Raw genomic sequence first — 26,795 nt, 5'->3', positions numbered from 1 at the left:
TACGTATACATATGTGTTGTAAATATATTTTCCCAATCCCTGGCCTTTCTCTTCTATGTCCACTTTTTGTTGTATAGATGGCTTTAGTCAATTTTATCACCCTCTTTATTAGAGTTTATATTTTTTATATATTATACAAGAAATTATTTATGCTAGCTTTATTTTTCCTTATGTGCATAACCAATTGTTCCAAAATCATTTTTAAAATTGTCAAGTCTTTTTTATTGAATTGCATGTTAATATTTGTGGGCATATCTATTTTTAAGCTATATATTTTATCTCAGTAATTTATTTGTCACTTTCCTTGTCCCTTACTTTGTCATTTTTTTTTATCAATTTTGTTATCTTTGAAAGCATCAATTTTTTAAAATTGTCTTGGCTAGTCTTACCCCTTTGTCCTTGCATATGAAGTTAACATCAGCTTTTAAGTTACATAATAAAGTTATATATTGACATTTAGGTTGGGAACTGAAATAAACTTATGGAATAATTGGAGGACAACTGATATCCTTAAGATATTGAATCCTCCTACACATTAACATGTATTATCTCTCCATTTATATAGTTTGCATGTTTTTAAATTAAAATGATTTTCTATGTAAACATCGAAATATAGTTTACTAGTTTGTTTATCTGAGGACATTGTATCGTATGTTTTTCTTACTAATGGAATTTGTTTTGAAATTATATTTTCTGTCACTGGTTTTATTGTTGCTGATCTAAAGTTTTTTGTTTTTTGTTTTTTTTTTTGCTGGTGCATTATAAATAATAATCTTGTTTAGTCTAAATGATTTGTTAATAATTTTTCTTAATTGCTCTTTGTAGTCAATATTATATGCAAACTTTTTCCTCCTTTCTTATCCTTATATTTATTGATTTTTTTTGCCATACCATGCCAATAAGTGCCTATAATATAGCAGTTTATTGAAATGATGGTAGCAGGCATCTTTATCTTATTTTTTTATCTTTATTTTTTTAACTTTGTAATTTAACTTTATTTTTTATTTTTTAAAATTTACATCCAAATTAGTATATAGAGAAGCAATGATTTCAGTAGATTCTGTACTGCCCCTTACCCATTTAGCCCATCCCCCCGTCCCACCTCCCTCCAGCAACCCTCAGTTTGTTCTCCATATTTATGAGTCTCTTTTTTTTTTGTCCCCCTCTCTGTTTTCATATTATTTTTGTTTCCCTTCCCTTATGTTCATCTGTTTTTTCTCTTAAAGTCCTCATATGAGTGAAGTCATATGATTTTTGTCTTTCTCTGACTAATTTCACTTAGCATAATACCCTCCAGTTCCATCCACATAGTTGCAAATGGCAAGATTTCATTATTTTGATTGCCGAGTAATATACTCCATTGTGTATATATATATATATATATATATATATATATATATATATATATATACCACATCATCTTTATCCATTCATCCATTGATGGACATTTGGGCTCTTTCCATACTTTGGCTATTGTTGATAGTGCTGCTATAAACATGGGGGTGCATATGTCCCTTCGAAACAGCACACCTGTATCCCTTGGATAAATACCTAGTAGTGCAATTGCTGAGTTGTAGGGTAGTTCTATTTTTAGTTTTTTGAGAAACCTCCATACTGTTTTCCAGAGTGGCTGCACCAGCTTGCATTCCCACCAGCAGTGCAAAAGAGATCCTCTTTCTCTGCATCCTTGCCAACATCTGTTGTTGCCTGAGTTGTTAATTTTAGCCATTCTGACAGGTGTAAGGTGGTATCTCCTTGTGGTTTTGATTTATATTTCCCTGATGATGAGTGATGTTGAGCATTTTTTCATGTGTCAGTTGGCCATCTGGATGTCTTCCTTGGAGAAGTGTCTATTTATGTCTTTTGCCCATTTCTTTACTGGATTATTTGTTTTTTGGGTGTTGAGTTTGATAAGATCTTTGTAGATTTTGGATACTAACCCTTTATCTGATATGTCGTTTACAAATACCTTCTCCCAGTCTGTCGGTTGCCTTTCAGTTTTGCTGATTGTTTCCTTCACTGTGCAGAAGCTTTTTATTTTGATGAGGTCCTAATAGTTCATTTTTGCTTTTGTTTCCCTTGCCTCCAGAGACGTGTTGAGTAAGAAATTGCTGCAGGCAACTTGGAGAGGTTTATCATTTAATATATGAAATTACTTTTACTATATTTATCTGTATTTATAAATACTACCTAGTAATAATTTTAAACTTCATATAAATAGCATTCTATGTATTCTTCTTATAGTTCATCATTAAGTATGATATTCTCTGTTAGAGCTACTTCTTTCTATTTATATTTTCTTTTTATATTTTAATCATGAATGGGAATTGATGTTTATCAAAAAATTAACATTTTTTGTGAGTCATATTGTTCCAATAGGTTTCTATTTTTATAGTGCTGGATTCCTTTAGTACATGTAACACTAGAGTCTTTGGTCTGGGACATTAGTGGAAGGGCAAGGAGAACTTCTGACCCCAACATCTTCTTCTGCTGGAACAACTTTTTACCCTGAAGGGTTATAGGATCCATCCTTTTCTTTGGGCCTGGATCGTCTTCTTTACACTTTAGATCTACTGATTTAGCCACGTAAAGAATATGTAACAATTCAATACCAGAATTTAAAGAGCAAACAATGACCATTCACCTCTAATACTTAAAATTCCAAAAGCAATTTCTAGTCCTTTTTGAATGGTTTCTGGATCTGTGATTTGTTACTTCATCGGTAGTCTGGCACAGGAACTGTTGATTCTTTTTCATTCTCTTGGACTTGAATAGAGGTTCCAGAGCCTGGGAAAAATATGTGAAATAAAGCAAACTTTCTTATTTTTCTATTTGTAAAAGTGAAGAGTCCAGAAATCCTGAATTAGGATACTGAGCTTAAGATAGTTAGAAATCCCCCTGTAGAATTGGGCTTTATTTTGGTCAGTTACATGAATTGGGATCTGTAAGGAAACCATCCCCTCCATAGAGCAAAAGAATGAGTTACCTAGTGCTACTTAAAATTACACAGATGGATCTTCCAGATTTAATGTTGAAAAAAAAAAAAAAGGAAAAAACGTACAGGTACATGCTGTATAATTCCACTTAATATGATAATTTAAGACCAAATAAATCCACAGTGATAAAACAGAGTAGTTGTTACCTATTAAGGGAGGGAGGAATAAAGGGGTCTTTTGGAGTTCTGGAAATTTTCTCTTTCTTCATATGGGTGGTGATTAACTCAGTATATCATATGCTCTACAATTAAGATTTTTGTGACTTACTCTATGCATGTGATACCTCAGTACAAAAGAGTATGGCTAAAATCAGAAAGGGCTTACTCTTCCTTCTAAGTGATACATATGTTTTTTCATAGGATGAGACAATTTTGGAATAACCTTTTTAGGTTTATAAGAGATTGTTAGAATATGTGTGTATGTGTGTATGCATGTCATATGTTTTCTTCAGAATTACATGAATCCTTTAATGAATGGTGAGCAGCTTCCAGGTGTTGTGTTATAACTTGGGGATTCTAAGAAAGTATATCGGGGCTGACAATCTAGTGAGGATAAGTAATTAGGGATGTGTGGGAGCAGGGGGAAGTATTTAATGCCTCCTAGAACATTGGGGAAAAAAGTGCCTGACTTGTTTACGGTGGACTTGGGGGCACAGAGTGAAACCTTCTGAAGACATAGACTTGAGTCAAATTTTTAAGGATAAATAGAAGTCTGACAAAGTGGATTGTGTAGCATGTATAGATATGTTAGTGCTAAAGGTATGAAATGGCATTTTGTCCTCAGGACTGGTTTTATGATATAACCACAACAAAATGTAGAAGCTGAGAAGTGTTAATATATTAAATTATAAAATCAATTTCATTTTTATTTGAGAGAGAGAGAGAGAGCAGGAGAGGGACAGAGAGGGAAAGAGAGAGCATCCCAAGCAGGCCACATGCTCAGTGCAGAGCCCGATGAGGGGTTCAATCACACAACCCTGGGATCATGACCTGAGCTGAAATCAGGAGTTGGACACTCAACTGATTGAGCCATCCAGACACCCTTGAAATTAGAAAGTTTAAAAGGGATCATGATGGGAAAAGTTTTGAATGACATGCTAAGGAATTTTTATTTTTATTATTTTTTGGCTTTAGATGGTAGGGAAGCATGGAAGATTTTAATTAAGTGGTGTGATTGGGGTTAATTTTGGCAGTATTTGGCAATTTGGATCCTCTCCCTGGAGTTCTTTCCTTGGTGCTTATTATTACTGTAACGTGTATGCATCATCTCCTCTGTAGACCAGTGATTCCTAAATCTACATCTCTGTTCCAAACTCCTCTCCTATGTCTTCAGACTCCTTAGCAGAATCGATTGCTTTTCTGTCCTTGGATGCAAATTTCAGTTGTTTCTTATCACTTTATGTCACAAAACTTCACTTTACAATTTACACTATTTATTCCAATATATTTATAAACATATGTTTCTTCAAAAGCTTTTTCCTCTTGACCCAAACCAAGACTGACTACAAGTGCTTCTTAATACTACATTCCTGCTGTTTGGAAAGGACCTTTGTTCATCACCTCCAGGCGCAATAAGGTCTCTGTAGGAAATGGGGAAGAGGAGAGGTACAGAGAGACATTTTCTTATTGGCTGATCCTGTGGTAAGGTGGCTTCATTCTCTAGGCTGGGGGGATATTTAAACTGACTCATTGTTATTTGCTTGAGATATTTGGAGATTTCACTGTAGGGTATCTTTGATCTTCCCTGCCTTGACCTGAGTAATCACATCTCTCCTCAGTTTCTTTCCCCAGTGGTGCCTAGAGCTGCCTCCTGGAGGAATCACTCACTTGGCAAATTATTCTTTCAAGCAGAGCCCCTTTTATAAAAAGATTCAGGCAAACATTCCTACCACAAATTCCGTATCTTGTCTCTAAGATTTGTACATCTTAGATCTACAATCAGAGAAGACTGTGGTTTACTTCTCAGATGATTATTCTAGCCTGCTGCCACAGGTCCCTTTACCTCGCTTAGGTACTGGACTTCTTTGTCTCGTCAGCTGCAGGGAACATACATCGGTTGCTCCGGACAATACAGAAACCCCGTAAGTTCTCTAGAAAAATAAAACTATTTATATTTAGGCATTAAGAGACTTGATTTCACTACTGAATCCAACCACTGAGTTATATTGAGTAAGAATGGCAAAGAATTAGTATGATATATTGACCATTAACTTCATATAAGAGAATAACCTTTTTGAATCATTTTAATATACATAAATTCACTCTTTTTCTCTCCACTCCTTTAGAATTTTTAATAAATGTTTTTTATTCCACAAAAGTAAGAGGTCATATTATATTCTTTATGCATTTAAAATGAATCAAAGCCATATTCAAATTAATTTTTATTTGTACAGTATTCCATTAATTAATTCTATCCACATGAAATTGATTTTTATCCTTGATATGAAATCATCAGTATTCTAAAGTGTTGATGTTGGACTAAATTGAAGAGTATGCTGATACTCATTAGTTTTATTTATACCTGACTCCTTACTAAACTGTAATTTCCATAAAGACAAGGGATGAATTTGAAAGTTGACTGTGCTGAGTGCATATTAGGCACTCAGTGCTATGTGTCTTTCATATGTCTTTAGTGTTATAAGGGAAGATATTAGCTAAGGTGGATAAACTTGAATAATGTAGATCATTCGTGATGCTTTGGCAATATTATTTCATATCAATTTCAAAAAATGTGCATAACAACTATGGTCAATAGGCTATAATAACTCATTAAGGAAAATGGGAGATATGTTGGAAGTCTAGAGATGCATACATTTCCTGACACTTGATAGACCATGTATTTGTAAGGTTGACATTGTTCTCAGGCAAAATTCTATGCCATAATCAAACAGTTGGTCATAACCTTAAAAAAGAATGATGCCCACTAATAACAGGTTTCATGAGTCTAGGATACTTATTTGTTCCTTATTGGGAGCACCGTTAAAGGGAATACTAAAGACAGGATGTATCTGAATTTTTTTCTTAGTGTACTTTTTTCTCCCAAAACATACTAGACATCGAGAAAACTGCACAGAATGTAAATTTACAGCTCACTGAATTGTTACAAAGGTAGCATCCATGTAGTGCACCCTCAATTCACAAAATGGAACACTAATAGCAACTCCAGTTAAATTCCAGTCAAAACCCTTTTTATCCCCCTCACCAAAGGTAACCACTATCCTGACTTCTAACCCCATAGTTGAGTTTTACGAATTTTTTGAACTTCTATGAATGGAATCATGCAGTATATATTCTTTTGGACTTTGAATTCTTAAAATTTTTGATATTTATATTGATAAGTGTCTCTAGTTTTCTCATTTTATTTAATGTATGTTTATCTCTTGTATAAAAGTGCCACAAGTTACTTACCCATTGTAATGTTGGACTTTTGTATTCTTTCCATATTTTTGGCTATTCTGAAGGAACTGTCCTGCACATTTCTCTTCATGTACTATGTGTACAGTTTTGAAAACTACAGGTCTAGGAGTATTACTGCTGGGCCATACTGTATGTGTATCTTCAAACTTGTTAGATTTGCAATTAACAATTTTTGGTTAAAAAAAATTGTTACCATTTTTGAGTGTGTGTGTGTGAAATTACTGTACAAATTTATATTTTGGCCAGCATATTTATGTTCTTGTTTTTCCATGTCTTTGCCAGTAGTTGGTATTGTCATTTTAAAACATTTTTTCTAAGTTTTGAGTTTCAATTCCAGTATAATTAACATATGATGTTATATTAGTTTCAGGTGTACAATGTAGTGATACAACAATTCAATATATGACTCAGTGCTCATCATGATAAGTGTACTCTTAATCCCTTTCACCTATTTCACCCATTCCCTCCCCCACCTCCCCTTTGGTAACCATCAGTTTGTTTTCTATAGTTAAGAGTCTGTTCCATGGTTTGTCTCTCTTTTTTCCTTTGTTTGTTTCTTAAATTCCCTCTAAGAATGAAATCATAGGACATTTGTCTTCCTCTGGCTTACTTATACCGCTTAGCATTAGACTCTCTAGCTCCATTCATGTTGTCGCAAATGGCAAGATTTCATTGTTTATGGTTAAATAACGTTTCATTGTGTGTGTGTGTGTGTGTGTGTGTGTGTGTGAGAGACACCATGGAATATTTATACACACACACACACACACACACACACACACACACACCCCACCTCTTCTTTATCCATTCATCTATTGATGAACACTAGGGTTACTTCCATAATTTGGCTATTGTACATAATACTGCTGTAAACATCAGCGTGCATGTATCTTTTTGAATTAGTATTTTTATATTCTTTGGATAAATACCCGGTGGTGTTGGGATGCCTGGGTGGCTCAGTTGGTTGGGTGTCTGACTTCAGCTCAGATCATGATCTCACGGTTCGTGAGTTTGAGCCCCATGTTCAGCTATGTGCTGACAGCTCAGAGCCTGGAGCCTGCCTCAGATCCTGTGTCTCCCTCTCTCTCTCTGCCCCTCCCCCATTCACACGCGCGCGCGCACTCTCTCTCTCTCTCTCTCTCACAAAAATAAATAAAGATTTTTAAAAAATTTAAAAAAGTACCCAGTAGTGTATAGTAGTTCTATTTTAATTTTTTGAGGAACCTCCATACTATTTTCCATGGTGGCTGCAGCAGTTTGCATTCATACCAACAATGCATGAAAGTTCCTTTTTCCCCACATCCTTGCTGATGCTTGTTGTTGTGTTTTTGGTTTTAGCCGTTTTGACAGGTGTGAGGTGATTTCTCATTGTAATTTTGATTTGCATTTCCCTGCTGGTAAGTGATATTGAGTATCTTTCCATATGCCTGTTGGCCATCTGTAAGTCTTCTTTGGAGAAATGTCTGTTTATGTCTTCTGCTTATTTTTAATTGGATTATTTGTGGGTTTTTGTTTGTTTTTGTTTTTAGTGTTGGGATGTGTGGGTCTTTATGTGTTTTGGATACTAGGTCTTCATTGGATATGTCATTTACAAATATCTTCCCCATTCAGTTGGTTGCCTTTTAGTTTTGTTAATGGTTTACTTGGCTGCACAGAGATTTTTATTTTGTTGTGGTCCCAATAGTTTATTTTTGCTTTTATTTCCCTTGCCTCAGGAGACGGATCTAGAAAAATGTTGCTACAGTCGATGTCAGCGAAATTACTGCCTGTGTTCTCTTCTAGGATTTTATGGTTTCAGGTCTCAAATTTAGGTCTTTGATTCATTTTGAGTTTATGTTTGGGTATGGTGAGAGAAAGTGGTCCGGTTTCACTCTTTTCCGTGTAGCTGTCCAGTTTTACCAACACGATTTGTTGAAGAGACCTTTTTCCCTATTGCATTTTCTTACCTTTTTTTGTTGAAGGTTAATTGATCATAGAATCACGGGGTGTTTCTGGGTTCTGTTCATGTGTGTGTCTCTTTTATGTGCCAGTACTATACTGTTTTGATAGCTACAGCTTTGTAGTTTATCTTGAAACTGTGATACTTTCAGCTTTGTTTTTCTTTTTCAACATTGTTTTGTTTATTTGAGTCTTTTGTGGTTCCAAACAAATTTTAGTGTTACTTGTTCTAGTTATGTGAAAAATGCTATTGATATTTTGATAGGGATTGCATGAAATGTGTAGATTGCTTTGGGTACTGTTACCATTTTAACAATATCTGTTCTCCTAATCCATGAGCATGGAATATCTTTCATTTGTGTGATCCTCAATTTCTTACATCATCAGTGTTTTATAGTTTTCAGAGTACAGGTCTTTCACCTCCTTGGTTAAGTTTATTCCTAGGTATTTTATTATTTTTGGTGCCATTGTAAATGGGGTTGTTTTCTTAATTTCTATTTCTGTTGTTTCATTATTGGCGTATAGAAATGCAATGAATTTCTGTACATTGATTTTGTATCCTGGACCTTACTCAATCCATTTATCAGTTCTGATAGTTTTTTGTTGTTGGTATTGTTAGGTTTTTCTGTATTTAGTATCATGCCAATTGCAAATAGTGAAAGTTTTACTTCTTTGTGATAATTCAGATGTCTTTTATTCTTTTTTTTTTTTTTTTTTTTTTGTCTTACTGCTGTGGCTCGGAATTCCAGTACTATGTTGAATAAAAGTGGTGAGAGTGTCTTGTTCCTAGTCTTAGGAGGAAACCTTTAAGTTTTTCACCATTCAGTATGACATACATTAGCTGTGGGTTTTTCATATATGGCCTTTATTACGTTGAGGTATGTTTCTTCTAAACCTTTGTTGAGGGTATTGCCATTTTTGAAAATCATAAACCTTGGTTTACACTAGCATTTTCCTAATATAAATGAGGGTGTTTACTTTTTCATGCTTGTTGGCATTTGTGCATCCTCTTTTCTTCTCACTTTTTATTTTTAAATAATTTCAAATTCATAAGAAGTGCGGGGAAAAGTACAGGGAAGTTTTATTTCTGTACCTAGTTTCTCCAGTTGATAACACTGTGTGTAACTATAGTACGTATCAAAGCCAGTAAATTGACACTGGTACAATTATAAGAACGTATTCATATTTCACCAGCTTTGCACTCTTTTGTGTGTGTATATAAATTTATTGCATGTATAGATTCATGTAACCACCTCCACAATCAAGATAGAATTATTCTATTAATATAGGGCTTCCTCACATCACACATCCTTTTCCCCATCCTTCTCCCCGCCACTAATCTGTTCTCCATGTCTGTTACTTTTCTTTTTGGAGCACCTATTCAAATATTTTTGTCTGTTTTTTTTTTGTCTTTTCTTAATTTTTAAATGTTTTTATATGTAGTTATATGTATAACAAGTACCTTTTCCTACTCTGGGTTGCATTTATATTTTCTTATTGGTGTAATCTGATGAATAAAAGTTCTTGATTTTAATATTATCTTAGCTACCATGTTTTCTTTATGTTTAGTGCTTATGACCTCTTGTTTCTCTTCCTTCAGATCATTAATATATTCTTGCAGAGGCATTATTATCTTGTCACAGGTATATGTACAGTCCACCTGGAATTGATTATTGACGTGAAGCAGAGGTCAAATTTCACTTTGTACCCACATGAATGTCTAATTGAGCCAGAACTCTATTGAGAAAACTTCTTCCTTTCACTTTGCAATCCTACCTTTGCACTGAATCAAGTGACCCATATGTGTTAAGAGTTTGTTTCTGGGCTTCTGAATCCATTGGTTAACTTGTCTATCCTTGCATCAGTTATATCCCATTGTGTTTACTGTTGGTTTATATTTCTCAACATTTGGCAGAGCAGATAGTTGAAACTTGTTCTTCATAATGTCTTGGATTTTCCTGGTATTTTGCTTTCCCATATATATTTTAGAAGCATCTTCTGATGTTATAAAAACAAAACCGGGAATTTTGTTTGGTAATGGACTGTGTCTACAAATTTTTTAGGCATGAATTGGCGTTTCTGCAGTATTAAATCTTACAGTCCATGAATATAGCATAGTGCTCCATTTATATTTTGATTTTTTGATGTTTTATTGCTTTATTATAAAGTTTTCAACCATCTTTTATGAGATCTACTCCAGGATATTTGATATTTTTAATGCCACTGTAAATAGTATCTTTTTAAAATTTCATCTTTTTGAATATTTGTTGCCATTATAAAGGAATATAAAGGGATGTTATGCATTGATTTTGTATCCAGGAAATTTGCAAACTCAATTATTAATTCTAGTAATTTAACTCTTGATTCTTTGATATGTTCTGTATACATCATCATAACATTTCCAAATAAAAGTTATATTTCTTCCTTTCCAGTGCTTTCACTGCATGCCTGTATCCCTCTCCTTCCCTTTCTCTTTCTCTCATACTTTCTTGTATCCTGCATGGTAGGACTTTAAGTACAATATTTACAATACTGAAGAGAATTTACATTGGTAGTTATTTATGTGCTGTCCCTGAGCAGATGGAAAGTCTTTAATTTTTTACAAGTATGATGTTTACTATAGATATTTTGTGAATACACTTTATCAGATAAAGGAAGATTATAGAAATCCTTTTCTAGTCCTCCTTTGCCAAGGGTGTGTGTGTATGGTGTGTGTGTGTGTGTGTGTGTGTGTGTGTGTGTGTGTGTTTGCGTGATGAATCAGTGTTTAATTTGTCAAATTATATTTCTGCACCAATAGAGATGGGCATATCATTTTTCTTCCTTATTTCATTAATGTGAATTATACTGATTCATTTTCAAACCTTAAACCAATCTTTATTCCTGGCATAGGACCAACTTGGAATTGGTGTATGATCCATCTTGTACATTGTTGGATTCAGTTCATGTTCCTTTAGGAATTTTGCTTCTGTGTCCATCGGTGAGATTGGCTTGTAATTTTCTGGATTTTAGCAAGCATCTTTTGTGTGCTTTACAAGTCATTTTATCTTCTTCCATCCAAAGTGCTTCTCTTGGGGGATTTGCTGTTTTAGATAATGATATTATCCTTCCTGTGCTAATAGGAATAATACATCCTTACATCACACACCCACACTCATGTCTAATCAGGTACCATTTCCATCAACTGTACCTTTAAAATATCATATTACTTAGTTTTGTCATTCTTTCCATTTCATCAGCTCCTGCACTAGTTCAGGATGCTACTGTCTCTTTATTTGATTGAAGCAGTATCTATAATGTTTTCTGTCACAGGTTTTGTTCCCTCCCATCTATCTTGCATATTGCAGGTAAGATGAACTTTTAAAACCACAAATTCTATTATGCTTCATTTCTTCTTAAGAAATTTCAGTGACTCCTCATCGAATTACTCTGAGCTCATATGGGCCATGTGTTCTCTCATGTCCCAGCCTTGGCCCATGCTGTTTTCTTTGCTGGTAACATTCCCATTAGTACATAAACTAGGTGTACCTCTGCAGCACATCAGAGGACTTGAGGAAGGAACAAGACTTGGGGAAAAAATGGCTAGAAAGGAAACTGTATGGAAAGGTACAAAAGGCAGTCAGGAGCTGATTTTTCAGACATTATCTATTTAGTTTATCATTTATTTTATGCTTGGCCTGGCATGTTTCGTGGGACCTGGCAGTGAGGTTCTTCAAAGGCATACATCATGCCGAACCCTGGTGCTCAGCTCTTGATAGTGTAGTTAATGAGTCATGTAAAAAGTGAACCTCTTAAGTAAATAACCAGGGTGATGGGGAATTGGTGAAGGTGTAGGGATGGTTAACCTGGCTAAGGTGCTACTTGAAGACTTGTCAGATACAAGGGGAAATTAAAAATGTTTTGTGTACATTGATGACTGCAAGGATATAAATAACCACAAATATACAGAAGTATTTAGGAATGCAGAATTGATCTCCAAATTAGGAAGACTTATTTCAAGGCCAGAAATTTAAAGACTGCTTCCATATGGAAGGAACTGCCTCCCAAGATAACTGTTTTCTCTTGTGTAATGTACTTGGGCAGTGGTTGGTCAATTATGTTAAGGGATTTTATACATTAGGGCAGTGGTTTGAAGACTCAGGCCATATACAGACTAAATAAGAGTCTTTGGGGATGGGACATAATAATCAGTAATTTTTGAAGCTTCCCTATGACTCCAAAATGGAGACAAGTTTGGGAAGCCCTACAGTAGTGGGAGGTCTCAATTCCTCAGTGGTTTCCTACATCAGGAGTGTTTCAAGGAAATGAATAAAAAAAAAATGTACATTTCCAAGCACTCCTTTATAGCTTCTACATTAGTCATGTTGGGTGGAGCCAATAAATCTGTGTAATTAAGATTATTTCCAGATTATTTCATTTTCTAGCAGGGTTTGGAAACCACTGGCTTATATGACTTTTTAAAGGAGAAAATTGTGCATTCATAATTCAGCAAGGCACCTGACAAACTAATTTATGGTATGCTTGTGAACAAAATATATAATATGAATTGAGACATCTATGTCTAGGACAAAGAATGGGTTTTGTGGGACATCTGGCTGGCTCAGTCGGTTGAGTGTCTGACTCTTGAGTTCAGCCCAGGTCATGATCCCAGGGTCGTGGGATTGAGCCCCAAGTTGAACTCCCTGCTGAGTGTGGAACCTGCTTAAGATTCTGTCTCTGTCTCTGTCTCTGTCTCTGTCTCTCTCTCTCTCTCTCTCTCTCTGTCTTCCTCTGCCCCCACTCACATGCTCTCTAAAATAAAAAACTTAAAAAATTAAAAAAAAAGAATGGGATTGGGTTCAAAGTTATCTGAATTCTAATTCTAGTCCTGTTACTACTTACTAGACTTAAAAAATTTGCTTACCATCTCAGTCTCCTCATCTTAAAAGAGAGTAATAATAACAACTTTATAAATTCATTTTGAAATTTAAGTTATTTATGAGAACTGTCAGTCTAACATCATGTCTAAGTATATTGGGCTCATTTTAAATTCTTTAGTTCTGTGAATACTGAAATTAATGAGTGGATCCATGGAGCATATACACATGTTTGATGAGTGTATATGTATTCCCTATTGACTTTTAGCTTTGATGTGCTGTGAATCCCTAGTTTTAATATTCTGCTTTGAGTCAGGTTGTAATTGGTATTTTAAAGGCCAGAGGGGTAAAGAATAATGCCTTTCACCAGCTATTGCTTTTATGTGAAATATAATCCACGCCTACATTGTTTTTCTAAATTGCACATTTTAGGTAATTTTTCATTAATTATACTGTAAATGACGGGGGTGACAATTAACTGTGTACTTTTTTTTTTAATCACAGGTTAAGGGGAACTGTGTAATTATTTATTAAAATGGAAAACTGTGAAGAAAGAAAAAGATAGCAGTTGGAGTTAAAATTCCTGGATGAATATTTTGCTTTTTGAGACATCAACATTTAAAAACGATATGCTGATTTGGAAAGTCCTGGGAGTACATTGCAAAATTCATCTTTTCCATTCAATAAATGGACTTTTTAATCACTCCTTGGAGTTGAGGAAGTTCGGAGACAGTGTGTGATAGGAAATGTGGCATGCCGGTGTTTTCCTGGTGATTGCATCTTGGATTAGGTTGCTGCCTATTTGAAGAGATTCCATTTTGAAAAGCAAGAACCCACTGTGATGGATGTCTCTTCAGAGATGAGCAGACATGGGAAGAATCCAGTGAGTCACAAGCTAGAAGATCAGAAGAAGGTAATGCAATACATTTCTTTTTGCTTGGTCCTTTTTGTTTATGCTTAGCGAGAATTTTCTGAATTGCAAATGAATGTGGTTTAGGAGATAAAATAACATACTATTTCATGGAAATAAATCCCTCCATATAGCCATGTATAGCTTTGGGTCTGGATCTCATTACCACTTGGTGGTTTTGTTTCTGAAATCTTCTGAATTCATCCATCCAATAGGTTGGCAAAGGATTCTATGGTGTTCTCTCACTCTTGACTGTGTTCTAGTGACCTGCTGGCCTGACCTCATGGAACAGTTTTCTGAGATCCAGGATTAGGTATGAGTCATGGGGCATTGCTAGAGTAATGGAGCAAGTTAGAGCGCTCCTAAAAGAGAACACCTGCCTTGCTGCCAATAGAAGGTGTAGTTGGCATTTGAAATTCTCCGATTTCATGTCCTTGGGGCACATCAACTTAAGCCTTCTCATTTTTACAGCTGGCCTGGAAAGAGAGTCATGAGGAAGCTGTGAGCTTTGGTTTGACTCTTCATGTGTGATGTCAAAGGAACTAATGGAAAATATCAAAATAGTGCTGTGCTAATATTTATTTTTAAATGGGGTTAGAGAGGTTCTGAGTGAGAAGCTGGGAATTCAATGCTGAGGTTTGCACTTAAACCTCATTTTTCTACCTTCTTAGAAATTCTGACCTGCTAAACTGCTGTGCTATAGTGAGAATCATCCAGAGAGTACTTACTAGAAGGGTCAAAGATGGTACCAGGAGAGAAATCCCACTCTTAATAAAATATATTATCTTTTGTGGTGCTTTCATCGATTCCATTAGTATAGGAGAGGTGTGTGGGGACCCAGTGGCTAAGTCACAAAATCAAGGAATAATGAGATAATAGAAAGGATATTTTTAGTTACACCTGGATCTAAGGGCATGATTAAAGTTTGTGTTTACATCTGTCTTAGAAATTTGTTGACTAGTCCTTTTGTACTCCCAGGAGACAACTAGCTCTTTTGCAGTTTTGGAGGTAGGAAGTTTCGAAGAGGCCATGTAGACAATAGCTTGTTAATTTGTTCTGATTCGTTTTGACGAGTGCCACTAGAAGAGGGGCTACAGTGATTGCTGTGCATCAATCCGGGCAGAAATGGATGGATTATTTATGCCCAACTGGTTCTTTCATTGGGTTTACCTGCAGTATAAGTAAGTCTTGGAAATACTAAGTAGCATAAAATCCAAGATGCCTAGAGTCAATTTCGACTTCAATGTGGATATAAATTTCTGCACAAATAAGTGTGTTACCAGGAATGTTGTTGGTGGTCAGCATTTTTTTCTTCCGCTGATACTAAGGGTGTTATTCCAAATAGATGGCAAGATTAGTTTCCATCTAAACCACGCTCTGAAATTTCTTAACTATGGAGGGGCTATTTTATCATTTTCTCTATCTATAATTTTTATTTATTTAAAAATTTTTTTCAACGTTAAATTTTTTTTTCAACGTTTGCAGAGAGTGCAAGCGGGAGAGGGGCAGAGAAAGAGGGAGGCACAGCATACGCAGGCTCCAGGTGCTCTGAGCTGTGGGCACAGAGCCCAACGTGGAGCTTGAACTCAGGAACTGTGAGATCATGAACTGAGCCGAAGTCGGATGCTCATTTGACTGAGCCACCCAGGCGCCCCTCTATCTACATTTTTTTTTAATGTCCTTAACTATGATGGGTAATTTGCTTACTGTATTAGATTGGTTAAGAGGGAAGCAAGTAATAGGTAAGCAGTTGATAATACAGAAATCTGACTTTTGGAGGAAGTCCTGCTTTTCTGGCGGGAAAGAAAAGCACCCCTGCAGGTGCTATCATTTTCTTTCCTGAATAAGAGATTCTTTCTGCAAACACAGAAGGGATTGCAAGCTGAAGAATGGAGTGAATTCTTCAAGTAATTCTGAAAATTCCTTGTATGAAACTTTAAACAATGGTCTCTAATGAGGCTTAGTTTCCCAGGCCAGTTCACAAAGGACTGTTCAGCTCATAAATAATAGTAATAGAGTTTAGGCAAACTATGGAGAGCCATGGCTCTGTGGGAAAATTAAAAAGACCAGTGTGGTAGTGTGGGACAAGAGAATCCCCATTCAACTGTAGCCTTCTAGTCGGTAGGGAGATGGGAGGAGGCATGAACATTTTCAGTGAGCATTATCAAGACAGAAAATGGGATACTAATGATTTCCTGGGTGTCCGATTTGTGTGAGCATTCACATTGAGTCAGCTAGAAATTCAGATGTTGATCGATTAATTGATAAGGACTTAAGATTCAGATTGAAGTGTCAGCAGGAACCCCTAGTCTCAATGACAGTTTTTTGAGTTTGCATTGAGGAGAAAAAATGAAACGTAACATCATAAATCTTCGTAGACTAAACTCTGGGCACAGCCCTGCCACCACACAATTGCCAACAGAGATTATAAAATCATTCATGCAATTACTTCGAGTGTCTGTAGTCCTTTGTGATGAATTAATTTAACAGGCACAGCGTTTCACAACAGTGAAATAAAATACATTTATTCCAACTTGTGACTTAATCCAGAGGTGAAGCATCTTTTTGATACTACTGAAAAAATGTGTTCTTCTCACAGTGTTTGTGGCCTGCGGTAGATATTTAAAGCAAGACGCGTGGAACTGACTTCAATATAGGCTCCTATTTTGAACACTGCCCCGCTGATTTTTTTGTTCAGTCTACAGATAACTCGTTAGATTTTTGTTCTTTTTTTTTCTTTATTTATTTTGGGGGAGGACAGAAAGGGGGAGAGAGAATCCCAAGCAGGCTCCATGCTGTGAGTGCAGAACCCAATGTGGGACTCGATCTCATGAACTGCGAGATCCTGAACTGAGCTGAAATCAAGAGTCAGCCACTTAACCCACTGAGCTACCCAGGCACCCCAGTAGCTTTTGTTCTTGATTTAAAATGTATGAATTTGTACTTAGTGTGCTCTACTTCCAAATAGAAACCGTTAGGATACTGGGCGCATGAGTTTGTATGTGTGCGACTCTGGTGAGTAGGGAATGTCAGGGAAGAGGTAATTTATGGAGTGCTTACTATACCAGGAGCATGCTTGGTCCTTTCCAGTTCATGAAGAAAGTGTCTTTCTATAAAGATGAAAGGTGGTTTTACCTTTTCCGTCTCTCCTTAAGAAATTTGGTCCTGTAAAATTAATGACAAGTTCCTCAAAAATATATATACAATATATATGTATATACAATATACAAAAATATAAATAAAATAAAATAATATATATACAATTATTCAAAATTAAAGCTTTCAAAATGTGTGTGACTCCTTAGGCTTCTTTAAAATAATGCCCCATCACCTGACTAAATCTGGAAAACATAGATAAAGTTTAAAGGTGTCATATCTACAAGTCCTATCTGAAGAACTCTTCATTATGGATAAACCGGAGATGTGGATCTTACAGGAGCTGAGAATACTTCTAAGAATCTCAACTCAACCTGGATTAGTGTAGGGGTAGGTGGAATTCAATTCTCTTTTTGATTCCTGTGATTTTTATCAGTAGAATGGTCAGTTAGCGTTGGCCCATTATCCTGCACTTGGCATTCTCTTTCTGGAATGTCCCAGATGGGAAAATGATCCTGGCATCTCAAAGCTCCTGAATGCCCATAATGAGGTGTTTTATTTTTGAAAACTTGACCTTTTGACCCATGTTTGCTCCTTGTGCCAGTGAGTTCGGGATATTCCTTTCCACTAATTTTATTGCTTTGTGGGATTCTTTCTGCAGAAGCCCCTGGAACAGTGAAAGCCCAATAGGTACAAACGTCACTTCTATTTAATTAATTGTGAACTTGAACTGAAAAGCAGAGCTCAGTAGGTTTTACTGTCACTCAACTGCAGCAGTTTGCAGTTCAGACAGCCCTGGGACACTGCTTTATTGGTCCATGAATATTTTGTGTATTAAAACAAAGCATTTGTCATAGTCAACAGTTTGCTAGGTTGTGCTGAAAAGGGTAACAGGGACACACATTTTGAAATTATGGCAATGAAATGCAATAAATATTTAGTGACCTGTTGGAATAACTTTGTTTTTCTGTTCTCTGAAGCAGAAAGGGATGAAGAGTATTACTGAATATATGCAGAGATATTTACGTTTATGGAAATGTCTAAGATTGATGTCATATGATTTTACTGCCTAAAATCATATCTTTTACATATTAGTCAGCATTATTTTCACACTGCCTTGCAAAAAGCTCGAGATAAATTCTAACACATCATGTCTTCTTAAGATATGGCAATTATTTCAAAAGTAACACGATCTGAGTGTAGTGAATGGGAGTCTGAGATGTGGAAAGTCATGTAAAATGAGAGAAATGATTGTATTAATTAATAGAAAAGGGGATGCTGATATGGACAAAGCTTGCTATTTGAAGGGCAACTCCAGTGATGTTGTGACTTAAAATCAAGTTTAGATAGGGGTTAGAAAAAGCATCATCTGCAAGTGCCATTGAGGGCTTCATCAGTGTCTCTCCCCATAGACGAGTTTTGTTTGTTTTTCAGTTGACATCAAACAGAAGAGTGTGGTCCAGGTTCATAACAGCAGACAACTATGTTAGGCTACTCCAATAATTTTACTGAAAACCTTGCTCACAATGATTACCAGTGCTTTATAGAGCAAAAATAATTTATCAGTTTAAATCTAGCCTAATTTTTCATTTACTATTTTTCTTTTAGTGTGCTGATTGGGATTATCCTCACAGGTGTTGAGAACTACTTGAAATTGTTGATGTTGGAAGCTGATTAAAAATCTGTGTTCTTAAGAGAAAATATGAAGATAAGTCACTAGAGAAGGCTTAGAATAGATCTAGGCTTTTCATTCATTCTTTGATCTTCTTGAAGGATGGACTCATTACATGGTGCTTTATTTTCATAAATCTGCCTGACTTCTTTTTTGTTAGTATGTCTGAGATATGTTAAAAGGTCCGTAAGGGAGCATGAGGTTTCTGAAACAAAGTCACATCATTTATTAATCATCCAATGTGAAGCATGACTGCTAATATGAATCGATTATCTGTGGGTTTCAACAAAATTGATGAGTCATCTGGTTGCTGATTAGCCAAATTTTTAATTTTTGAAATTCACTGAGCAGGTATTCGGCAATGATATTATATAAATCTGGAATCCATGTGGAGACACAAATATGAAGGCCACGTTCACAAAGAAACTAGTACTGAAATTGTGGCATTCTTTGATACTGCCCCTAATTTCTGCCCCTGTTGTGTGTCTTAAAAAAGCTGCTGCAAACAGCTGTCTCCTAGCCACTTTACCTGGAGTTCTCTAAGAATGAATTAGATAAGGTGGGCTCTTTTTCTGCTGAGCAGTGATTCTAGAAACTTCTCTCTCAGATATGAACTTGGATAAAACTTCTTTTTTTTTTTTTTTCCAACGTTTATTTATTTTTGGGACAGAGAGAGACAGAGCATGAACGGGGGAGGGTCAGAGAGAAAGGGAGACACAGAATCGGAAACAGGCTCCAGGCTCTGAGCCATCAGCCCAGAGCCTGACGCGGGGCTCGAACTCACGGACCGCAAGATCGTGACCTGGCTGAAGTCGGACGCTTAACCGACTGCGCCACCCAGGCGCCCCAGATAAAACTTCTTTTAAAGCTTCTTCTATCATATCATAGGTGGTCCTCAAATAGACCTCTTCTGAAAGTTTATATGGCCACTTGCCTTTTTGGTCCTGACCACATATGTTCTCAGTGTAAACAGTATTTGTGCTAACAGGAAGAATTGGTAATAGATAAAAGTGAATATTGTATACCATGCTTAATGGTTCTACTCCTTGGTTCTAAACTAGACCATGTTCTGTTTCCTGATTGGTGAATTTTAGATGTCAACAGGTGTAATGACTGCACAATCTTCATAAGAATAAACAGATACAACAGGCCCAAGATGGATGGATGATACTTGAGTGATGTGATACACATTTTGAGCATTTTGAAGGCAAAATTACATGTTAGTTGTTGTTTGGTTATTACTTGTCATTAATTATGTTCTCAATGATAATGATTACTAAGATATAAAGTTTAGTAAGTTTTAATTCCTGTTTATTCTTAAATGCTTTTTTCTGTTTTGGTATTAACATGTGAATTCTGGCTTTTATCATTCCATAAAGGAATGACTGAAACTAATTTTTTCGTCTAAAATATATTGGAAAAATGTGACCACATGCAATACAAAAAACTTGGAATACATCAATAGACTGACTTGCTCTTACCTTTCAATACATATATTATTATATTTTTATGTGTTCATATCTAGTGTGTGTGTATACATACACATACAACTTTTTAAAGCAGATATTATAATATTGTGTGGCCTGTTTTGAATGGCCAATCATATCATTGTCAGTTTCTCTTTAAAATTATGTTCCTAAAAGGATTGAGACTTTCCTCCATTTGACCATATGAATAAATACTTTTGAACATAGCACAGTCATTTTATTTTTTAATTTAATTTTATTTTTTTAAAGTTTTTAATGTTTGTTAATTTTTAAATTTTTTTAACGTTTATTTATTTATTTAAAAAAATTTTTTAACGTTTTTTTATTTATTTTTGAGACAGGGAGAGACAGAGCATGAACAGGGGAGGGTCAGAGAGAGGGAGACAGAGAATCTGAAACAGGCTCCAGGCTCTGTGCTGTCAGCACAGAGCCTGACGTGGGGCTCGAACTCACGGACCGTGAGATCATGACCTGAGCTGAAGTCAGACACTTAACCGACTGAGCCACTCAGGCGCCCTACGTTTGTTCATTTTTGAGAGACAGAGACAGAGCTTGAGTGGGGGAGGGGCAGAGAGAGGGGGAGGCACAGAATCTGAAGCAGGCCCCAGGCTCTGAGCTGTCAGCACAGAGCCCGACGCGGGGCTCGAACTCATGAAGTGTGAGATCATGTCCTGAGTTGAAGTCTGACTCTTAACAGACTGAGCCCCCCAAGCACCTCATAGCACAGTCATTCTAAACCAATAGTTCACCTGTGTCCACTTGCCTCCTTCGAGGTTCCAGGTAATTATAAGAGGGTAGACTGAGAATTCTACAAAGCTTACCCTGAGGTAGCCACATGGACAAAAAACCTATAAATGCACATAAAAATACCATTAAAAAGTGCTGAACATCAAAATCGGGGGCGGGGGGGGGACTTGCTCATTTCCACGGGTCAAAGATTTGAGATTAATCATGAAATCAGAGTACACGTTGGCACCAGAATGGAGTGGGAAGCAAGAACATGTGTAAGCAGAGAAGAGTCAGAGTGGGATGCCATGAGCTGGGAGTGGGATGATACGGGGAGTGCAATGACTTGTCTGGTTTGTGTCTTGTACAGCAGGCTACTTGCTGGTGAGCAGAGCCATCTGATTTAATCACACGAGGACAGGGTGGCAGCATTTTTTGTTTTTTTCCTACTTGGGGACTGACCAGATGTCTCCCAGACATGATATTCAGTGAATACACAAATGCCTGGGACAAGAGTTACATGAAGCAAAGCAGATTTAATGATATGTTCTAAAAGCACCGGACATAAGAAATTCTGTCAGTTTTATATGCAAAGTTGGGCAATTTTTATGAGAAATAAGCAAAAAATCATCAGGTCTTCGAAGTATGTTCTGAGGAACAGTAACAGTATTCTAATCAGAAATGTATAAGAAATGCAGAGTCTCGGGCCCCACACCAGAACTACTGAATCAGAATGTGCATTTGAACAAGATATCCAGGTGGTTCATTAATGCACAGCAGTATTGGAGAAGCACTGCCCTAGAGATCATGCCTGAGAGCTTCTCAGTGGGACTAAGCTTTTTTTTTTTTTAAATATATTGTATTTATTTTTAATTTACATCCAAGTTAGTGAGCATATAGTGAAACAATAATTTCAAGAGTAAATTCCTTAGTGCCCCTTACCCATTTAGCCCATCCCCTCTCCCCTCCCGTAACCCTCTGTTCTCCAGATTTATGAGTCTCTTCTGTTTTGTCCCCCTCCCTGGTTTTATGTTCTTTTTGCTTCCCTTATGTTCATCTGTTTTGTATCTTGAAGTCCTCATATGAGTGAAGTCACATGATATTTGTCTTTCTCCGACTAATTTCGCTTAGCATAATACCCTCTAGTTCCATCCATATAGTTGCAAATGGCAAGATTTCTTTTTTCTTTTCTTTTTTTTTTGGTATCTCATTTTTATTTCTTTTTTTTTTAATATATGAAATTTATTGTCAAATTGGTTTCCATACAACACCCAGTGCTCATCCCAAAAGATGCCCTCTTCAATACCCATCACCCACCCTCCCCTCCCTCCCACCCCCCATCAGCCCTCAGTTTGTTCTCAGTTTTTTTTTTTTTTTTTTTTTTTTTTTTAAATTTTTTTTTTTTTTTTTTTAACGTTTATTTATTTTTGAGACAGAGAGAGACAGAGCATGAACGGGGGAGGGGCAGAGAGAGAGGGAGACACAGAATCGGAAACAGGCTCCAGGCTCTGAGCCATCAGCCCAGAGCCCGACGCGGGGCTCGAACTCACGGACCGCGAGATCGTGACCTGGCTGAAGTCGGACGCTTAACCGACTGCGCCACCCAGGCGCCCCTGTTCTCAGTTTTTAAGAGTCTCTTATGCTTTGGCTCTCTCCCACTCTAACCTCTCTCTTTTTTTTCCTTCCCCTCCCCCATGGGTTCCTGTTAAGTTTCTCAGGATCCACATAAGGGTGAAAACATATGGTATCTGTCTTTCTCTGTATGGCTTATTTCACTTAGCATAACACTCTCCAGTTCCATCCACGTTGCTACAAAGGACCAGATTTCATTCTTTCCCATTGCCACATAGTATTCCTTTGTGTATATAAACCACAATTTCTTTATCCATTCATCAGTTGATGGACATTTAGGCTCTTTCCATAATTTGGCTATTGTTGAGGGTGCTGCTATAAACATTGGGGTACAAGTGCCCCTATGCATCAGTACTCCTGTATCCCTTGGGTAAATTCCTAGCAGTGCTACTGCTGGGTCGTAGGGTAGGTCTATTTTTAATTTTTTGAGGAAACTCCACACTGTTTTCCAGAGTGGCTGCACCAGTTTGCATTCCCACCAACAGTGCAAGAGGGTTCCCGTTTCTCCACATCCTCTCCAGCGTCTATAGTCTCCTGATTTGTTCATTTTGGCTACTCTGGTGTGAGGTGATATCTGAGTGTGGTTTTGATCTGTATTTCCCTGATGAGGAGTGGCATTGAGCATCTCTTCATGAGCCTGTTGGCCATCCATATGTCTTCTTTAGAGAAGTGTCTATTCATGTTTTCTGCCCATTTCTTCACTGGATTATTTGATTAAGCTTTAGTTACCCACTGTTGGAGTAAGATGCCCTTTATTTTCTGTGTTCTGGTTCCTATCTCCCTTCCCAACTTCTCTCCCAGTATTTCCTGGCATCATCAGCTAAGTTAACTACTTGCACTTGAATCATTCTTTCAGGTTCTACTCTGGCAGAAGCCTAAACTAAGACATTCTGTATCTGGGGTTCTGGAGCCAATATGGTGTATTTGTTTCCATCAGCTAGTGTTGGACTCTAAGTTAACACAGTTATTTGGAATTTAAATTTTTCAGGAATTCTTCTATCTCATTTATTTATTCCTATTTTATTTTTGGATATCCTAAGTGCACACCCAGATAATGGTGGTGTGCTGGCCCTCACTTGTACAATATGGCTAGCCCTGACTTATAAACACTCAATTAAGAGATGACCCACTCACAGGACAGCTGCTGCCACCTCCCACTGCCACCCCCCACTGCCACCCCATTATCAACAGCCTCTGCAGCACAAATTGTCCTAAGAAGTTGTTGAAGGAGCTGTGAGCTCCTTTCCCCATCTCTTGCCTTCTTCAACCTATTCACTAAAAACCAAAACACAATTATGAGACATTTACTGAATCTATTGTTTGGCATGGGTTTTTATATGAAATCTTCCTATTCACTCCTCTTTTCCTTTAGGGTTCCTTGCTGGGGAAACTAAATATACACAAAACAATGTCTAAGTGGGAACAAAGAACTAGCTTTATGAAAAGAGCATGCATGTAAATGCTCCCAAACTCTCCTAAAAGTAGATCTTCTCTTAGATGCTATGGTGCTTCAGTTCCAAAAGCCAAATGTGGGTTTCCTACTACCCTCAAAACTTGGATCACTGCTCCAGTGAGCTGACCTGAAAATACTAACTATGTTAGTTGTGTGGATGAAGATGGACAGAGAACCTACCCAAAGAGGAGGACCGTGTGGGGGGAGTTTATCACAGATGAGCAATACAGTGGAAAAAAAGTGATGATGCCCATGATCTTACCTTTAGTAGAAAGAAACACTGCCCAATAATAAAACTTGGCCCAATATTTCATTCATGACCTCACCCATCAGGCTAGCAACGTCTTTGGGAGGATCTAGTAAAAAGTAGTGTAGTAAACAGTGAAAAGCAAAGGATCTAGAATAAGATGCCTGAATTTGATTTCTGGCACTTACTGAAATTACTCAACTCTGTCCTCTCCTAGTTTTCTCATTTGTGTTATTTTATAAAATGAGAATATTTAAAACAATTACATATAAAGCATTTGGAGCAATGCCTTATACCTACAAAACACTCAATAATTGGTAGCTTTTGGGGTGAACTAAAGAGTTGGGCATGGTTTATTTTCCCGTGTGCATAGGCCAGAATGTGAGTTAATGGGCACAAGTGTTCCTCCCTTCTCATCACTTGACTTCCTATGAGGTCCGGCAATGCTGGTCCTGAATGACTTCCTGGTTAGTTGTAATCACAGCAACTCATTTTAGACTTCTCTCTACCATCTGTGTTTAACAGTTTAAGCACTCATAACATTAGGCTTCCCAAAATGTGAAGGGCTTCTTTATTAGGGAGTGGGAACAAACCCTCCCTGCTCCCAAAAACACCGAAGTGGAACCAACCAATCCTGGATTATGCACTAGAGCTTAAGGTGGGTGGTGGGTCTGAGCATTGTTTCTTGACTTATATTAAACTTGGTGTTAGTAGTTCATGTGAGTCCAAGGCTTAGTTTGCCTGTTTTCTGGAGAGAGTCTGAGGATAGTTGGTACCGAGGGAATTTCATCTGAAAGTATGGATATCAGGTTAACTACGTGTGACTAGAGTTCAACCCTAGAGCCAGTCAGAAAAGATGTCTGTGAGTTCAAAGGCTTTAATTTTCTTAGGATGACAAGTTTGATAAACCAAAATATTTTCTGGCCATGACATATTGATAAATATAGTTATCCTTAGCTCATGGTACATTTTAAATAAAAAAAGTATTTTCTAAATCCTAAATATTTAGGATGAGTTTTGTTTCTGTTTTCAAGAGGATATAAAGAACATTGAACTTGAGGAAAATTCTCAGTTGATGCAGGCTTTCTTTCTTTCATTACCAATGTGAGCTTGAGAGTGTAAAAATGTATATAAATTTTTTTTAACGTTTATTTATTTTTGAGACAGAGAGAGAGCATGAACGGGGGAGGGTCAGAGAGAGGGAGACACAGAATCTGAAACAGGCTCCAGGCTCTGAGCTGTCAGCACAGAGCCCGACGCGGGGCTTGAACTCACTGACCGCGAGATCATGACCTGAGCCGAAGTTGGCTGCTTAACCGACTGAGCCACCCAGTCGCCCCGTAAAAATGTATATAATGAAGATATGTGATGAAGCAAACATGGTAAAATGTTAACCATACGTACCAACTAGTGGTATGTATAAAGGTGTTTACTGTAAAATTGTTTAAACTTTTCTGTATGTTTGAAGATACATATAAGACAACATGGGCAAATATATTAATAAGTGATGTTTGCCATCAAGGTATTAACATTCTAGTAGCATATGTATAGTTTCTGTGCTTTACTTCCTTGAGCTTGATTATCCTCCTCTGTGTAACTTGGGGATCAAGGGAGCTTAGAGGTTTTTAGAGGGAGACTAAGGACTGCTATTTTATTAGTCTTTCAGCTGCACTAGGTAGTTTTTCCAATTGGCCTGGGTCCTAAGCAGTGTTTCTTACATGATATATATAGGAAATGCACTCACAATTTTCAACAACTAACTTAAAACTCATTTAGAGGATCCATCCCCATATGTATTGATTTTCCTTGACTTAAAACTAAGTTCGGTATATTCAATCATTTGTATGTTTCATAGACACGCACAGTTATTGTGCTTTAATTTGAATCTGGAGATGTCCATTCCAAGCATTAATACAGTAAAAATAAATACCTTTTTCTCATTTTTAGAATCATTCTTTATGACCAATTTTTCGTATTTCATGGAATAAATGCTTTTTTTAATACTTTTTTTTTTAATGTTTATTTTTGAGAGAGAGCACGAACAGGGGAGGGGCAGAGAGAGAGAGAGAGAGAGAGAGAGAGAGAAAAGACACAGAATCCAAAGCAGGCTCCAGGCTCTGAGCTGTCAGCACAGAGCCCGATGCAGGGCTGGAACCTATGAACTGTGAGATCATGACCTGAGCCGAAGTCGGATCCTTAATTGACTGAGCCACGCAGGAGCCCCTGGAATAAATTATTCTTTATAAATGTTTCTTGACACATATTACAGCAGAGCATGTACTTGTTAAAGATCCATTAAAAATGTTCAATGTTACATTGCTTGTTTAGAAGCAATTTCTTATGAGCATTTTTGCATAATGGTAAAG

General features: G+C 36.8%; 2 protein-coding genes across 2 annotated transcripts in view; both read left to right on the top strand.

Annotated features, from left to right (window-relative positions):
• The window catches only part of LOC147579025 (uncharacterized), a 236,535-nt gene extending 222,687 nt beyond the window's left edge, over positions 1–13,848 (top strand). Inside the window, exon 3 of the mRNA XM_086715103.1 lies at positions 13,711–13,848. Within this exon, the coding sequence (XP_086571229.1) occupies positions 13,711–13,740 (30 nt within the window). The 3' untranslated portion in view covers positions 13,741–13,848. The remainder of the gene's footprint in view (positions 1–13,710) is intronic.
• A 134-nt stretch (positions 13,849–13,982) lies between these two features.
• The window catches only part of NAV3 (neuron navigator 3), a 598,387-nt gene continuing 585,574 nt past the window's right edge, over positions 13,983–26,795 (top strand). Inside the window, exon 1 of the mRNA XM_086712755.1 lies at positions 13,983–14,119. Coding sequence (XP_086568881.1) covers positions 14,048–14,119 — 72 coding nt within the window. The 5' untranslated portion in view covers positions 13,983–14,047. The remainder of the gene's footprint in view (positions 14,120–26,795) is intronic.

Source organism: Puma concolor, chromosome B4, assembly GCF_028749965.1.
Source record: "Puma concolor isolate L17-30 chromosome B4, mPumCon1.1.hap2, whole genome shotgun sequence".
NCBI lineage: Eukaryota > Metazoa > Chordata > Mammalia > Carnivora > Felidae > Puma > Puma concolor.
Note: the sequence above shows the minus strand (reverse complement) of the source record. Positions and strands in the feature narration are given on the sequence as shown.